Source organism: Octopus bimaculoides, chromosome 2 (genome assembly GCF_001194135.2).
Source record: "Octopus bimaculoides isolate UCB-OBI-ISO-001 chromosome 2, ASM119413v2, whole genome shotgun sequence".
Lineage (NCBI taxonomy): Eukaryota > Metazoa > Mollusca > Cephalopoda > Octopoda > Octopodidae > Octopus > Octopus bimaculoides.
In genome coordinates, this window is record NC_068982.1 from 104,648,485 (window position 1) to 104,666,770 (window position 18,286).

Consider the following 18,286-nt stretch of genomic DNA (forward strand, 5'->3'; position numbering starts at 1 on the left):
ATATAAACTAGACATAAGGAGATTACATTGGATAATGGATTAGAAAATAATGGAAGTAAAGAAGGTAGATCAAAGACTTTACTAATCACTGTCCAAATATAAAAATAAGAATTGATGAAAAAATTTAAAAACAGAACATTTCAGCTTTCCAATGGAAGGATAACAGATGTGATGCTCCCAATTTCTAAGGCATTAACAAGATAAATGAGGTGATTCCAACAAGAAATGGAACTTCAATTGCAGATTCAGAATGCTGAGAATTTATACTGAACCACAGCAAATTTAACTAACATTACCACTGCACATAACCTTAACCCAACCAACCATCAAGTAAGCAAATTACCTGTTTTATGAGTTACATGATCAAACTGACAGTATGAACCTACAACCATATGATCAGTAACTGAACAGCTTAACTTAACAGCTAGTGTGATTCTACAAACACTATTCCTACACAGTTTCAGATTTAAAGTTACATAGAACATTACTAGATCTGCATTAAATAATCATAACATAATTCTTAATCAATTTGTTTTCATTGATGCATTGACATGTGTGCTGCTTCATGTTGAGTAACTCCAGTAAATATGAGCTATGCTTAAGCAGACCTATGGCCTAAAGGTACCAAATCAAACACCTACAAGCACAGCAACATAGGTAAAGAAATCATGGTAGTTATTACTGTTATAATAGTGATAATCAGGTTGGTGAAGGTGGGTAAAAAGACTGGCAGGAAGAAATGTTCCTTCTAAGTTTTCACTGTGGATGTGAACATAAATTTTGGCATTGTGTGCAAATTTTGTCTTTCTTTGCACATCCATGAACAATTTTAACTTCAACTTGAAAACCTTGTGAGCACATTTTTTTACATAAAACTTGCCTGCATGTGCACAGCTTAGAAGGAAAACTGGTGGTAACAAAAATATACAAGAAGTGACAATATAAAACTAAAACTTATTTTTAAATAAAAATAATAAAAAGAAATATAACTGAACAAGTTACGTATATTTTTTTCAATGTGAATGATGACAAGTTACTTCACCAAATTCAAACAGTGGAATAAATGTAGGCACATTTGGTAATTGGACTGCTTCCTAAAAGGAGACTTCATATTTATCCTCACCATGTTAAATCAATTTTTGCTGTATAGGTAGTACTAACAAACCAAGTTTACAACCCAGGTTCAATTTACAGTGGTAATATTTGAACTTCTAACTAATGCCCGAAGCATATATCAAATAATTTCTAACCAAAAAGTACTCACATTTCCTCCAGACACCAGAATGAAACCATCTTTGTTGTGGTTGAGAACTGTAACAGCAGATCTGTGTCCATTAAACTTGAACAGGGTCTCTCGATTCTCCAGATCAAACACGTTAATCATACCATTGACATAACCAACTGACAGCTGTTTGTGATTCAGAGACACCTTCAAAGCTGTGACAGGAAATTTTTCACCTTTTAGAACTGAAACCTGAAACAAACATAAAATAATATGAGAAGCATGCACAGAAAATTTTGCAGTATTGAATAACTTAATTTCAGATATATAGCCATCTGGCCATCCAATAGGAGTAAGCACTGGGTAGATATGGTGTTTTTACATCTTTTACTATAAGAAAGAATTTTTTCTTCATGGTAACTGCAGTGAATTTGCCATTAGAAATTAAAATATGTCACAAACATATTTCAACTGAAGTTCATATATATACATATATATATAAATACACACACACACACAGAAGTAAGCATGTAGTTTTGTGTTCTATCCCATAGCACTTTAGGCAAGTGTCTTCTACTATAGCGGTAGGCTGATCAAAGTCTTGTGAGTGGATTTGGAAGAAGGAAACTGAAAGATACTTGCTATGTGTGTTCCTATCTTAACATCACATGACAGTTGTAAACAAACATTACCATCATATAAGTGGTTCTGTTTGTTTGCAGTCTTTTATGAAAATATGTCCAGCAATTTGTGCTGTTTGTATTCAAATGACAAAGGGTAATATTACCTCACTTAAAACAGGTGAAGGTTTGTAACAGGAGGAGCATCCAGTCAATAAAAATCTACAGCTATGTATTTTGCTTGAGCCATGCAAATATGGAAAAACTTTCATTATACTGAAATAAAAGATCTTTTTTTTTTTACCTTTTTTCTACTACGCAAATCCCAAATAATAACATCTTCACAGGCTGCAACAGCCACATATCTCCCAAATGTGTTGAGGTAGTTCAGAAATTGAATATTTGATTGGTGACTTCCAATTATACCAAATGTTTCCTGGTGAATGTATCGAAGATACTGCTTTGTAAGACCCATTTCATATGACCTGAAAACAGAACATTATCATCATAATCATTATTTTACATTCATTTTCCTTTATGCTGAATTTGCATGTTTCTCGAGGTTAGTTGAGCATCTTGTTGACATACTGAGATGTAATAACATGGACCAACGTAAAGACGAAGCTCATGCGAGCCTCATCAACGTCTTGATTGATACTAATAATTCTTTCTACTATAAGCACAACGACTGAAATTTGATGGGAAGGGGACTAGCCGATTACATCGACCCCAATGTTTCACTAGTATTTAATTGGTAATCATCAAGTTTGGGAGGATAAAAAAAAAAAATAAAAATATTCAAGGGAAGTAACTGAACGTCTTACCAGTATTCTCCGTACATCTCTGTTTATAAATAAATCACACACGTGATTTGATTGACGTTAGGGTTAGGATGTGATTTATTTATAAACAGCTAGAAGAAAACGGATAATACTGGTAAGTCGTTCAGTTATTTCCCTTGAATATTTTTATTTATTTTTTTTATCCCCCTAAACTTGAAGATTACCATTTAATTTATCAATCCCAAAAGGCTAAAACTAATACCATTGGAAAAGGCATGGAAAATATCATTCTCTTTCAGGTGAGGTTTTGTGTTGTATAAAATATCGGAAATCAATATAATACCAAGTTTTCAAGAAAAATAGGGATGTTGTGTGTCGTTATATATTTTACCTATTTTTCTTCATATGAAAAAGATATTACTTGAGATATACCGTTTTGGGGGTAATTATTAGAGATTCATCGGTTAAAAGAGTTCTGTGACTCAAAACTCCTTGCTTTTATTAAACATCGACGAACCAATTTTCAAAAAAACATTTATAAGAGAGGGAAATAAGAAATAAACTATTGACAGTGATTTAAAACCAAAAAGGTTCAAAGGTGTAAAATCCAGAATGTAAATAAACATCGAATAAGGCCGGTCACAATTAAAGCAAATGATAAAATATAGCAATAAATTTAACTTCTATTATTTACTGGAAACTATCATTCAACCTCCTAAAAAAAACAAGTAAACTTTACGATTTTAATATTTTATTTTGTTATGACGAGGTATTTTTGTATCTTCTTTTGAGTTTACGATTGTAATATGAAAGAACTCCAAAGTGTATAAACATATTTAGTTTGCATTTGAAGAGTAGAAATATATTTTATTTACATTGGTAATTAAATTTTCATTCTTTAGAAAAGAAAAATGAAACAAGTGGGGCAGTACGATACTAATACTTTCGTCATTGTATATACAATTATTTTTCTTGCATTTATTTAATAGGGCATAACTAAAGTAGTTTTAAAACTTGTCAATAAAAACGCCAAAATTTACACTTTTACATACCCTAATCTTGTAAATAACACGTGCCTGCTTTAACCATAATCCTGTATCAGCACGTGCTTTCTCTAAGCAGTTATCGCCACTGTCTTAAAGTAAACGGTGTAAAGTAAAGAGTTCTTCCTACATTATTATTCCTTTTAACGTTATACTTGTCAAACTTGTGACTCGATTTGTTATGTATTAGAAAGAAAACAATCACTTCATGGAAGAACCATCTTAGCCATTTAAAAAACTCAAAATTTCTTAAATTCTCATTTATTCTTGAAGTTACAAAATTTTCGTGGTGGACCTGTAACTTTTTTATTTTTTAATTTTGGCGATTTTCGTTTTCGATAATGTGTTCTATATGTCACGGTCATGCGATTCCCCCTAAAAAAAATGTTGGACCCCCCACCCACACATTTTTGACATTGTGTTCTACATGTCACGCTTTTTACCAGAGAACGGTAATACAAAATTTTTTCAAAAATAGAAAGCCTGTAACAAAATTCGAAAGCAATTCCGATTCTAAAAAAAATTGTTTGAAATATTTCAATTCCCCACCCCCACCAAGCAGGCTATTTACATGCTAGAAATAATAGCCAAATCTGGTTAGGGTTAGGGTTAGGTTTTTTTTTAGGGGGAATCGCATGACCGTGACATATAGAACACATTATCGAAAACGAAAATCGCCAAAATTAAAAAATAAAAAAGTTACAGCCATTTTCCCTCAGTGTCTAATTCCAATGTCCACCATTTTCGTTGCCCCACTGCGACCTGGTCATTGACACAGTTCTGCTGTAACTATTTGAAACTTAGTTAATAGCATTTTTTTTCCTTGTTGAACTTATGGACATATCAGTCTGTTGTATACCTATTAATTGATCTCAAATCTCTTGATATCGGTCGTCGTTTGTCACTTCCAGATTAACTGCGCAAAAATGTTCTAAAAATACAAAACAAATTAAAACGTCATGACGGGTTAATTGGTATGCTTCGATCAGAACTCCACCAAATTAAACAAAACTTTAAACAAACTTCAATATTCAGTACTCTGTATAGTGATATCTCTTCTATTACTCTTTGAAACAATCGAAGAAAAATCTTATGGGAGTTGGGAGTTCTATGTAAGATACATAAGTGTTATATAGGCTTGAAAAATATTGCTGCTTTTGAACAATTGTGTGGAAAATAATCCTCCCTAACAATTTTCCAGGGCTAGGTAAGACACGAAAAGTACGAATAAGTCAAAGCTAAAAGCCACAGGTTAGCTGAAGCGATTAAACAAGTAGAAGGGACACCTACAGATCCTTCTCTAAATCCCTCTGCAGTTTCGGATAGACCTATTGAAACAACTATTAAACATTATTTTTTACATCAAAAGTAAATAATTTCCCATTGAATGGACTGACCGTGATAATATGCAACCAGATTTTTGGAAGAGGAAAGTATTGAATGATACCTTCCTTCAATTTTATGATGCAATATACTATCAAAACCCAATTGAGATATGGATTGAAGGTTGTATTTTCCCATTCCCAATTTAGGCATGACTCGATCCAAGACATCAGAAGTAACAAAGACTTTTTTTAGTGTTTGTGTTTCCAAGTAATAAGTTTCGAATAAGTTCGTACGCCGCAGAGAGAAAATGAATCTGATGTTTCAGGGATAGACTCTTTGTCCAAAAAAATTTGCCTTCACACGAAAAGTTCCTTGAAACTGCAGGTCCCTCTAAAACATTGGAACTTATTAAAACAGATCAGCCTCGCAGTATATTTTTGCCAACAGAGACAACCTACCAGTTTCCTTGATAATTTATTATAAATGACAAGCATGAAGGGTTCTGAATTCAATTGATTACACAATTGTATAATAAGGTATAAATAAGAAATTATAGTTTTCAGATTTCGATTAAAGTATTCGGCCTGTACCTCATTTCAGAGAGAGATGGCGAGAAGGTATAAACAATTGGATGGGAAAAGAAAGGCTCAAAAAGACATCAGGAAAGAGTGTGCATGTTTGCGCATGTAACTTTACCCATCACAACTTGCCACCACTTCTCGATGCTTTCGAGTGAGTACTGGAATTTATTTCCACAAGGAACAAACATATTACGTACCGTTTTTGTATCCGGAATTAACAACTTTTTGTGGTAGGTTAATTGACTTTCTTTATCAATATGTTAAGAATATCAATCCTTCAATGAACTATTTACCATTTCTGTGAATTTAATACATTTCACTGTTTTGTTTTGTTTTCCTTTGAGAATATTTTACATCTTTTTTTTACTTAAAAACTCACGATATCGCATTGAATATGGCATTATTCAGGTTTCTCATGGTTAATTTGAACCGAACGCCATTGCAAGTTTTCAGGACAGTAAATCGCTATTATTCTAGAAAATATACCTTATGGCATTCTGTTGTACCTTGCTTTACAAAAGTGAAATCCGTTTATCTTCACCCATGCCGTTTTGTCGGTTATTCTTCTCTTGCAATTGGATGCGTTGCATTTTGCGCGGGTAATCTTTCGAATGATAACGAGGGACTGTTAAATTCCATAAAGACATTTGACACCTCAGGAACTGAAACAGCAATAAAATCTGGTGTGGATGTTAACCAAAGACACGTTCTTGGGTGGACACCTCTTCAGTTAGCTGTTATTAACCGAAATTCAGCTGCAGTTTCGATGCTTCTGAAGGCTGGTGCCGATGTACAGCTGGGAGATGAATATAGTAACTCTTTGAAGATTGCCCGAGAAAAAAGAATGAATTCCCTCCAAGTTCTTTTAACGAGAGAAGAAGAATTTAGTGATCGACTTAGCAACCGTGCGAATTTCAAAGGTTGTACAGCACTTCATTATGCTGTGCTTATTGATGATTTAAATTTTGTGACACAATTATTAAATGCTGGGGCTAATCCTTCAGCTGAAAATGAACTGGGTCACAAACCATATGATTACGCTCGAACACAGAATATGAAACAAAATTTAATTGAGAGTGAGAAAAAATTCAAAGAAATGCAAGCAAAGAAAGAGCTGGAAGATAGACGCAAATATCCTCTTGAACAAAGACTTAAAGAACACATCATTGGACAAGAAGGCGCTATCAATAATGTTGCTGCTGCTATTCGGAGAAAAGAGAATGGGTGGTATGACGAAGACCATCCACTGGTGTTTCTTTTTCTTGGTTCATCTGGTATAGGTAAGACGGAACTTGCTAAACAAGTGGCAAAATACCTCCATAAGGATGTTAAAAAAGGTTTTGTCCGCATTGATATGTCCGAGTATCAAGAAAAACATGAAGTAGCAAAATTTATAGGTTCACCTCCTGGTTATGTTGGTCATGAAGAAGGTGGTCAATTGACCAAGAAATTGACAGAATATCCGAATGCTGTGGTTTTGTTTGATGAAGTGGACAAAGCTCATCCAGATATACTTACCATTATGTTACAATTATTTGACGAAGGTCGATTGACTGACGGCAAAGGCAAAACAATTGAATGCAAAGATGCTTTGTTCATCATGACATCTAATTTAGCTAATGATGAAATAGCAAACCATGCCATTCAGTTACGCGAAGAAGCTGCAGAAGTATCAAAACTGAAGCATTCGGACTCTTTAGAAGATATAAAAGTATCAGATGTTGTTATTTCAAAAAAATTCAAAATTCACGTTGTACAACCAATTCTCAAACATCATTTTAGAAGAGATGAATTTTTAGGTAGGATAAATGAAATTGTCTACTTTTTGCCATTTTCTCCTGCAGAACTCAGCAAACTAGTTGTTAAAGAACTGAAATTTTGGGCTGATCGTGCAAGATCAAAGCATTCTATTGAGCTTACATGGGATCATTTAGTGGTTGATGTATTGGCTAGTGGCTACAACGTTAACTATGGAGCTAGATCTATCAAGCATGAAGTTGAAAGACTTGTTGTATCTCAGCTAGCCCTAGCACATGAACGGGAGCTCATCAAGAAAGGTTGTTCAATTAAACTGTGTGTTTCTAATGTTGATGATTTACTTAAAACAGAAGATGGAAAAGAGAAAACTTCAACTGAAAAAACAATAAAAATACAAATTTTGGATAAGGGAAAGTCAAATAAGTATATAGACTTAAAGTTTGGCAATGAAAACAATCCATTTAATTTATTACCTGGAGATAATTGAAGCGCTTGTATGTTTTCCTAGCATCTTAGAATTAATTGTATACTTTGTTTGCATTCATATCAAGAACAGAAATAATTAACAATATTTTTTGAAGCTGATAAATGTAATAAACACAATATTTGCTGCAAAACAGCTACATCGTTTTTTTTTCCCATTTTATCAGCAGATTTAGGCCAACCATTCCAACTCTAGATTTTATTGGTTTATTTGAAGCCCATTGTGAATAAAATTGAATTCTATATATATATATATATATATATATATATATATATATATATATATATATATATAGGTATGTTATGATTGTCTATTCTCTTCAAAATTAACAATTTTTGTATTTAAACTAAGTTCATATTATTTCTCTTTGATTAAAACATTTTTTGCAAATAGTACTTCAATGAAAAATTGTTTCAAGTATATATATATATGTATATATATATATATATATATACACACACACACACACACACACACACACGTGTGCATGAGCAAGCATACACATACACACACAAATTTTCATTAGCTTCTTTTTTTTTTTTCTCTCTTTCAAATCCTAAATAGTTATGTCTCTTTTCTTTTCTCAAAATACTTTGATGATATCCTACACCAATAGGAAAAACAAAAGGACAAATCAGAATAAGTCTGTTAAGGTTTATAAGAGAGAGAAAAGTTACTTATTTGTCTTAACTGAAAGAGTCCGACATAAGAATCTGTGCGTGCATGTCCATATGTAATTTGTCCATTACATGTTGAGGTATGTGCTTGCCCTTTACAAGTATGAAAACTTAGCATGTAATTCATTTATGAAGATTATTTTTTTAACTTTTTGCCTCCTCAATTTTTCATTTGTCTTAAATCTCCCTTTCATTATTTGTAAGTGTGGTTAAGCTACAGGAGTACCACTGATTATGTTGTTACTTCCTGATCTGCCATTGGCATTTATTTGTTACATACCTCTGCAAGATTTTTTTTTTCTCGTAAGAGAGTCCCAAACAAGAAAGAAGCCACTTAGTGTAAGAGACTATGAAGAGAAATTAAGACAAAAGAAATGAGTTTACTTAAGACTTGAAGTAGTTCATGCCATAAGGAGGGAAACATTGAGATAGAAGAGAATTCTAAAGTCTTGCAGTATGAGGGGAAAAAACTATGACAATAGAAAGAATTCTTTATTGGTGGAAACACAACTGCATTTGGATGAAGACACTGAGTTTTGAGTCAGGCAAAGTGATCTGGAACTAAGAGAGAAAGTTCATCAGAGGACTTCCTGTGGCAATAATGATAGAAAAAATTAAGACTGGTGATGTCATATCGATGTGACAAGGGTTGCAGAATTGAACCCAGTCAAGGAGATCCAAGTGTCAAGATGGTGCACCTACCCAAATATGACAGCAATATTCCATACAAGGATGAATTGATGACTTGTAAAGATGTGGCTGTTGCTTCAGATTATGTTGATAGTTCCTTCTCGGAAATCTTTTAAAAATTTAGGGTTTCCTCTGCTTATCACTTTAAATTAAACTGAACACTTTCAAATTCTGATTGATGAAAAGATTAGGAGTTTAATTTGATTTATCTATTTTTATTACTTGATTCATAATTCAGGATTTCAGCATTACATAAAAGTTTATTTTCCTTTGCATGTGTCAGCTGAACAGGCATAAATATAACATTTTTCCATATGCACTAATTCTCCTGCATTTTATATGTGATCCCCAACTGAATGACCTCACACTCTCTCCCAATAAGCAAGTTTCTACATGATCACTCAACCTGCTAGAAATCTTCCTATCACACCAACTTCAATGTCTTGTAAAAGGACCTATTAGATAATGCTATCTTTGACATAGGAACTGGGATATGATCATGGTTGGAATGTCTTTCATCATATGTCTGCTCTAACATGTCTCGTAGGGCTAAATAACAACATATTTTACCTACCCATATTTCATATCCCCAGAACCTGCCATATGTATGTGTGAGTGGTACATGAAAAGCACCCACTACACTCTGTAAAGTGGTTGGTGTTGGGAAGGGCATCCAACCAAAGAAACCATGCCAAATCAGATTGAAACCTGTTGCAGTTTACCAGTTTTCAGTCAAACCGTCCAACCTCTGCCAGTATGGAAAACGGACATTAAATGGTGATGATGATGAAGTACTGGGGTTAATATGATCAACTAAAATCCTGGAAGCAAAGCCATAGTAAAATGGCTGACACCAATAAAGAAATAAAAGAATATTCATACAATTTCTTTTTTGGTACCCATCCACTAACATCTTTGATAACCAGTCACTTTCTCTGCTCAATTGATCAAGGCTGGTTTTGAACTTAGGATGTGAGTAAATGCTGTAAACAACTCAAACAATTCTATCATCACTAATTAATAATGATAATTTATTACAATTGATATGTTTAATGTATTATAATTTAATTTTTACTAATATATTTCTCAATCAGAATATGCTGTAGACTATTTATTTTTATTTATTTATTTATTTTTCAAGACATCTGGAGCAAATATCTTTTATAGCTGAATGTCCTTCCTATCACTTTCTCATTCAGCCATGCAAATGAAGGTCACCTGCTTTCTAGTAAATGAAACAAGTGAAGTTATGTCCCTTCCATAACAAACAAAAATAAAAGCTATAGTACAGTTCGAACTTAGTCAGTTTCGGGTCTTTTGTCTCTGATTTGATTTTATCTTGTGTATATTTTTTTGATTTTTTATTATAATATATTTATAGATGTAACTTTGCCAAAACTGCACCCCAAATAATAGGTTTCCTTTTCATAAATATTTCTATCTTAATTAGTTGCTGACCTACATAGTTGAAAAATGTTATATTTATGCCTGACAACTATCTTAATTAGTTGCTGACACACACCTTTATTACTAGAGTACTGCTTAAGGTGGTGACATGACAGAGCTGTTAGCACGCCAAACAAAATGTTTAGTGGCATTTCTTCTGCCTCTTTATATTCTCACCAGGTTCAAATTCCACTGAGATCAACTTTGCCTTTCATCTATTCAGGGTCGATAAAATAAATAACAGTTGAGCACTGGGATCAATGTAATTGACTAACTCCTCTGCTCCTAAAATAGGTGGCTTTGTGCCAAAATGAGAATTATTAGTACTGCTTGCATAGGTGAAGCAGTGCTTCTGTTCCACACCAGAACATCATATTCTACATGTAAATGAAGTCCGTTTAATTGTAATTGCTAAAGATTCAATTACCAACAAGTTCACAGGCACATACACATTGTTTCTACTCTTTGTCTCTTCTGAACTTGCTAAATATATTTGTTTGCTACAACCCTTTCTCCAGGCTTACTTAATACATCTTCTACTCTCTTCTCTCTATTCCAGTTTCCATAGCCAACAATTCTCTTCTGCCACAAAGATTAACTTTGTTTACTAATAAAACGCTAGACATGTACAGACTAAGTATTAATGTTGACCAGAATCCTTATAAAACATAACTCTCTCTCACACTATACGTATATGTATATAATCATTATCATCATCCGTTAACATCCGTTTTCCATGCTGGCAGGTTCCAGTCTGATTTGGCTTGATTTCTACAGTTGGATGCCCTTCCTAATGCCAACCACTTTACAGAGTTCAGTGGATGCTTTTTATGTGGCACACATAAACAGAGCTGGAAATTCTCACCTGCAAATTCCTACCTGTCAACATAACAGGTGTTGAAACTGAACACAGATTTCATCAACATTATCAATGACAGCTGATGAAGAAACCTCTGCATGGTTACTCTATTTGCTGAAAATATCAGCTAAATTTCCTTCAAATCAGACCCTATTATCTTAAATGAGAAAAGATCTCCATTAGATAATGCAGTCCTACTTAACCTTAAATCAACAGAATAGTCATGGCTGGAATGCCTTTGATCTTAAGTCCTCCATCAGGGTTCACCTAAATCTAAATATCTTTCCTAACAGAATAACAAAATTTACAAAGCTCAATTTATTGATCTGTTAGCCAGAACAGCTATTCCCCCATTGACAGATTTTCCCTGAAAGTCTAATCATTTACAACAGATGGATCAACTAAGAAAGAAAGTTATTCTCATGTTTTTATTTGTATTTCATATTTCCTGCATATTTATAAATATATACTGTCCAGAGAAAACATAAGTTCTTCTATGCAATCATGCAACATGTTGGAGATAGCAACCAAATTTTCCAATCACACTACCATTGTAAAAAAGAAAGCACACCAGATAATGTAATCCTAGATAAACTGTCGGAAATAAACAATACATGACTGGAGGGCTTTCAATTATATAGGTCTGTTTGATCAGAGATGACCTGCTGTTAATGTTTATTGTCATTTAAGTAAAAGATATTTTAACTTCACTTTGATACAGTCAACACACATTGTTTCAATACCTCCAGTCCATCAATTTTCATGCTAGTTTGAAAGGTTTACCAAGTTGAACATTGTCCTACATATTTGAAGATTGGTATTTGTTGCTAATACTGACACTAATGTGTATGGTCGTCACTTAATTTTTTTTTAATTAGTTAGGCGTGTGTCTTAGTGGCTAGGGTGTCACACTTGCAATCACCAGATTGTGGTTCAATTCTCAGACTGGATGGCATGTTGTGTCTTGAGCAGAACACTTCATGTGGTTCTAGTACTGTGTGGGGGCTAACATGTCAAAGAATAAACCCAACATTTCCTCAGTCTATCGTAAAAGGCAATTAAAACAGACTGAGGTAAAATCTGACCTCATAAAACCCTCGCCAACAACAACTACCCCAAGCACCCATGGGCTGGAGGGTTGTCGCCTGAGTGGTGCAAAGATGTCATCTGCCACAAACAAATGGTGGATACAGTAACGTGCTATTATAGCGTATGCTTCCATACTCTACTACTACTACTACTAGTTAGATCAAGAATGATTTAACTTTCCTCAGCAATTGAACTTACTTCAAACAGTAATGACTGTTTAAATATTGCAACAGCAATTTTTTATTTTTACAAAGAGATTCACAATATGAAAGCTAACTCTACAAAATATCCATCTATCTGCTCAAAATAATATCCAAATCTACCTCGTATTACGCTTTTTTTCTTGTTTAGTCAGGGAGGGAAGGATAGTACCTACAATCTTTTGAATTTTTTTCCAAGCCTCAGAGACTGGTGGGAGAAAATTCTGGAACAAGAGACCTGGTGGCTTAAATGCTTGCAACAGAATGAACTCTGCTATAATCACCCATGATCAAAATTGCCATATTATACTAGGAAAAGAACTAATGCTGCCACCACACCTTCTTAACACTGGACTTTGTAGTTTCTTACATACAAAATGACTTTAACTTCTTGTCTCCTAGAAAAAAATGCCATCTCCTTCAGTACTGTAGACCCACTCAGTTGAAGATCTTAGTGTTGCAATTTGTATAACAACCTCACTCATACTGGTGTTAGCTTTAGGAAGGGCATCCAATTATAGAAACCATGCCAAAGCAGACAGGAGCGTAATGCAGTCTTTGGACCCATCAGATCCTGTCAAACCATCCAACTCATGCCAACATTAAATGATGATTGTTATAGCCAGAAATCCTTTTCTCATAGATCTGCTCAATTAGGAATAATCTGAAACTAAATGACATCTAGAGTATACATAGAAAATCTTCTGTAATTTCTGTCAATGCTTAGTTTGCTTATTAACATTATTTCATTATTTACTGTTAGTCTTGCTACAAAATATTGTGGATATTTAATTTCAGTGTTCCAATTTCATTTGAAATTGTTTTAAGTTGTTTGTAGATTTGCATAATGTAGTATAACCAAATATTTATGGTACCAGAGCAGAGCAGAGGTGTTGGCCTATTTCATGTTTTAGTACAGACTTTGCAAGGATTTCAGACAAGATATTAATTCTATTTCTGACAATTTTTCTATCTGGAGAGTGAAGGCATATGGCTTAATGGTTAGGGTATTCGGCTCATGATCATAAGGTCAGAAGTTCAATTTCTGGCAATGCGTTGAGTCCTTGAGCAAAACACTTTATTTCACATTGCTCCAGTCCACTCAGCTGGCAAAAATGAGTTGTATCTGTATTTCAAAGAGGACCAGCCTTGTCACATTCTGTATCATGCTGAATCTTCCTGAGAACTTACATTAAGGGTACACATGTCTGTGGAGTGCTCAGCCACTTGCATGTTGATTTCATGAGCAATCTGTACCGTTGATCGGATCAACTGGAATCCTCGTCGTCATAACCAGCGGAGTAGCAGTTCTATCTGGAGGATAACTACCAAGTATTTTAGGTGATAGGATATATATTCATTAACCATTTAATAGTATGGAAATTGATAAAAGTATTTAATTACTGAATCCATATTAGACAAGAAGGGAAACAAACTTTTTGAGAGAAGGGCTGTTCATGAACATTGAAAGTGTATAAAGAAACAGATAAAATAAATATCTGATATTGTTCATTTCACCCTCTATTTTCCTTTTGTCCAAATTATTCTTTAATCTTTATTTAATGTTATGTCATCGTCATCATCATCATTGTTTAACGTCCATTTTCCATGCTGGCATAGGTTGGATGCTTTGACTGAGGTCTGGAGAGCCAGTAGCTGCACCAGGCTCCAATCTGATCTGGCAATGTTTCTACAGTTGGATGCCCTTCCTAACGCCAACCTCTCCAAGAGTATAGTGGGTGATTTTTACATGCCACCAGCACAAAAACAAGTCAGGCAGTCCTGGCATCGATCACGTTCGAGTAGTGCCCTTTACGTACCACCAGCACAGGAGCCAGTCAGCAGGTACTAGCATCAGTCACGTTCAGATGGAGCTTTTTATATGCCACCAGCATGGGAGCCGGTCAGGCGGACCTGGCATTGACAACATTCAGATGGTGCTTTTTACATGCCGCCAGTCAGGGGGCACTGGCCACAGCTGCAATTTTGGTTTTCTCAAGCATATCCTATCACTGTCTCAGGTAATTATTTAAATTGCACAAAGCCATCAATGTCGTTTGTAAATGTCTTTATATATAACATTAGAATATAAGAAATATTTATATCAACATAGTCTACAAACTTATCTCCCCAAAATACAAAGATTGAATGTTCTAAATAGTAATCAAATAATATCAAGGAGAATTAAACCCTAGTTAAAAATATACTGACCAACTAACCTTTCCATCCACTTACACTCTTTTGTGAACCCTTCAAAAACAAGCTAACCGAATTTCTGTCTAGTTACAAGTCTACTGACAAACTAACCTTTTCATTTACATTCTTTTGAGAACTAGAGCAACCCAACTGTCTGAAAGTGACACACCTAAATAGACACACTTGATTACAAAGTTTTACATGCATGACTGAATCCTGAACAATAGCACAACTCTAACTTTAAACAGTAAAGATCTTCTACATATTTCCATCAGAACCTACAACCTAATTACCATTCAACATAGCTACACCTATGCAAAAAAGAAAAAGAAAAGGCAAACTTACCAGAGCCTAAATGAACTTAAATACACCTCAGTCCAATGAAGGCTAGCAAGCCGAAACTTTGAAGTCACTATCACTGCTCTGCTTGTAAAACTATAATAAATGTGTGTGTGTGTGTGTGTGTTCACACTGACATCTGTTTTTCATACTGATGTTCTTCTAAACTTGGATATGTTATTGACACAATGATTCAGTTATAATAATCTCCAATTGTCAACTCTGAATAAAACCAAGGATCAATTCAGGAAGTATTATTTATGATCCTGGGTCTGGCCTCAAAATACAAGTGTTGTCATTATAAGATACTTCAGAATTTTGTCTGAAGAGTGTCTAAATTTTTTTTTTTTTTTTTTATGTCTATTCTGTGCATTAGGCATCACCACGGAAATCATCTCAAAATATAGACATTAGCATAGATCCAGCCTGCCTGAAGAATATGGAGACAAAATGCTTAAGTTCCTTAAAATGTCGACATTTGTCCTTTGCAACAAATTTTGACATTTTAGAACATCAGAGGCCCAGTTGATAAAATAAAGCTTCTAATTTCAATCTTCGACCTAGTTAAACATTATCACCTGAAGATGATTGCTAATTGTACCAACCAAAACATCCAAAGCAATTTTTTTTTTTTTCAATGTCTGATTTTTAGAGCTATAATGCTGGTGCTGCATGAAAGGTACTTAGTACACTCTGTAAGTGATTTGTGTTAGAAGGGCATCCAGCCAGAGAAACCATGCCAGAACTCACAGCAGAGCTTGGTACACTCCTTTAGCTTGCTGGTTTCTATCAAACTGTCCAGCCCATTCCAGCATGGAAAAACAGACTTTAGATGGTGATCATGATAATGATGGTTTTTATCAAAGACTTATTTGTCTTAATTATATGCTGTAAACCACTATTTCATATTGTAGGAACAAAGATAGCAAAATATTTTTAATGCTATCTATTGGTTTGAGAATGGAAAATGGATGGCTCATATGGTTTTGAATTCGGTCCCACTGTGTGACACCTTAGGAAAGTCTTTCCTTTTATAACTTCAGCCCGACTAGTGCCTTGTGAGTGAATTTGGTAAACAGAACCTGTGTGGAAGCCTGTCATATATGTGTGTTTGTGTTTATCCCTCTTCTTGACAAAAGGTGTTGGTTTGTTTACATCCCCAGAACTTATCAGTTTGACAAAAAGATCAATAGAACAAGTGCCAGACTTTAAAAATAAGTACTAGGGTTGTTTTGTTCAATTAAACATTTCAAGGTTACTGTCCAATAACTGAAACAAGAAAACAGTAACCATTGAACTACTAATTACTGATATCAATGGTCTAACTCAATCAGTAAAATTACTTTGGACTCTAATGTCGTTCAGTTATCTCAGTCCTCATGCTAAGATATCCCAGGTGGCCATGGGCTCTGCCCCTCCACTGAAGAACAAAAAATAAAATTTATAAGATTGATTTACTATATATATCATCATCATAATCATCCATTTTTTCATGTTAGCATGAGTTAAACACATTGCCACAATCTTCAGTTAGGTCTTATTCTCCCAGGAAGGTTGAAAATTACATCTCACTCTGTTTCATTTTTGGCATGGTGTTTATGGGTTGATACCATTCATAATGCCAACCACTTTACAGAGTTTACTGGGTACATTTTATTGTGGTACTGTATTTGAGAGATATATGCATACACACATACTCAGTTTCTTTTCCCATGCTGGAACAGATCCATCAAAATATGTTGGTGTAGAATATATAACAACAATATATTAATTTTAATAGTCCTCTTATTTTGTATTTACTACCACAAGTCTAGACCTAGTGGTGCTATAATTTCAAAGTAGATGAACAGCAATGCATGAATTTTACATTGCAACATGGATAAAAGCAAGGTTTACATAAATATGTTGGATAAGGTAATTACAATCAATATGGAGATTGTTTTGTATATACACTCAATAAAATATTTTTAATCCAGTGAAGCGAACCCAGGATTTGCCATTCAGATAAAATACATTATGATTGCTTACCTTAACCCATCACCTAATAGTGATCTCATATGAGATCACTTAAAAATTACAAATTTCGTAATTATCTGTCAATATTTACACATATCTAACCTTTTTGCTATATCTACTAGGTATATTTCTCTGATATTCAAATGAGGTTTGCTAATTTTTCACCCAATATCTCGCTTATTTCTATTTAAAATGTTATTTTGATCATTCCAGCTTGTTTTATGCTAGAAATCAAAGTTTCATTTAAAAAATTCCAGTTAATAGAATTATGGGAGGTAATGGGTTAAGTAATCCTTCAGCTCCTTACAGCTCAACACAGTTAACGATAACCTGGATTATAACTGAGTGCTTGCACAGTACCCACCTGGATACTTTATCCCTATCCATTATATGTATATAAAATATTTAATTGTAAGATCCAAGGATCTATGTGTTGGAAGTTAGTAAGCTTTGAGCAGTCCATGGTAGGTATAAAAAACCAACTTTCAGGAACAATAATAGTTTATTGGTGTAGAAGGTTGTAGGCTGTTCCCACATCGAAGTTTGATAAACTGAAAAAAGTTTTATAGTTTATGGTTTGCAACTAGTGATGCTATGAATGTGAATAAAAATTCCAAATTGAAGGACTGGAACAGGTAAAATCCAGGCTACATATGTTTCCAAGCTAGCAGATCCTCAACAGTAATAATTACTCAACAATCCCAAGTTAACTCACTGAAGATATAATTTAAATTAAATCTCCAGCGAGTTAACTTGGGGTTCCTTAGCAACAATGCAACCTAAATTTAACTAAGGCATCTTTAGCCTGATGAGTAGTTAGTGGAATACCCTTCATCAAGTAATTATTACTTCTGAAGATCTGCTACCTAGAAAACATATGTAGCCTGGATTTTACCTACTCCATTCCCTTAATTTGGCTATATATATATATAAATAAATATATATATATATATATATA

At 34.0% G+C, this 18,286-nt stretch overlaps 3 protein-coding genes across 7 annotated transcripts in view; 2 read left to right on the plus strand and 1 right to left on the minus strand.

The window, feature by feature from the left end:
- Positions 1-5,907, minus strand: part of LOC106882519 (WD repeat-containing protein 3) — a 35,787-nt gene extending 29,880 nt beyond the window's left edge. The window contains exons 1-3 of one of the 3 annotated variants that reach the window (XM_014933231.2): positions 5,772-5,907; positions 2,147-2,327; positions 1,265-1,474 (exon numbers count right to left, since the gene is read on the minus strand). In XM_014933231.2, the coding sequence (XP_014788717.1) occupies positions 1,265-1,474; positions 2,147-2,317 (381 nt within the window). In that variant the 5' untranslated portion in view covers positions 2,318-2,327; positions 5,772-5,907. Of the gene's footprint in view, positions 1-1,264; positions 1,475-2,146; positions 2,328-3,676; positions 3,775-5,064; positions 5,165-5,771 lie in introns of those variants that run through there. The other 2 variants (XM_014933232.2, XM_014933230.2) reach the window with 2 other exon arrangements.
- Positions 5,560-18,286, plus strand: part of LOC106882520 (uncharacterized) — a 27,048-nt gene continuing 14,321 nt past the window's right edge. For 2 of the 3 annotated variants that reach the window (XM_014933234.2, XM_052978548.1), the window contains exons 1-2: positions 5,560-5,804; positions 14,398-14,798. In XM_014933234.2, the coding sequence (XP_014788720.2) occupies positions 14,646-14,798 (153 nt within the window). In that variant the 5' untranslated portion in view covers positions 5,560-5,804; positions 14,398-14,645. The remainder of the gene's footprint in view (positions 5,805-14,397; positions 14,799-18,286) is intronic. The other variant, XM_052978547.1, reaches the window with a different exon arrangement.
- On the plus strand, positions 5,969-7,949 carry LOC106882521 (caseinolytic peptidase B protein homolog). The gene has a single exon (XM_014933235.2). The coding sequence runs from the start codon at positions 5,969-5,971 to the stop codon at positions 7,817-7,819; it is 1,851 nt and encodes a 616-aa protein (XP_014788721.1). The 3' UTR covers positions 7,820-7,949.

Coding starts and splice junctions, on each gene's coding strand:
- LOC106882521 (XM_014933235.2), top strand. CDS start 5,969: ATGGCATTATTCAGGTTTCTCATGGTTAATTTGAACCGAACGCCATTG.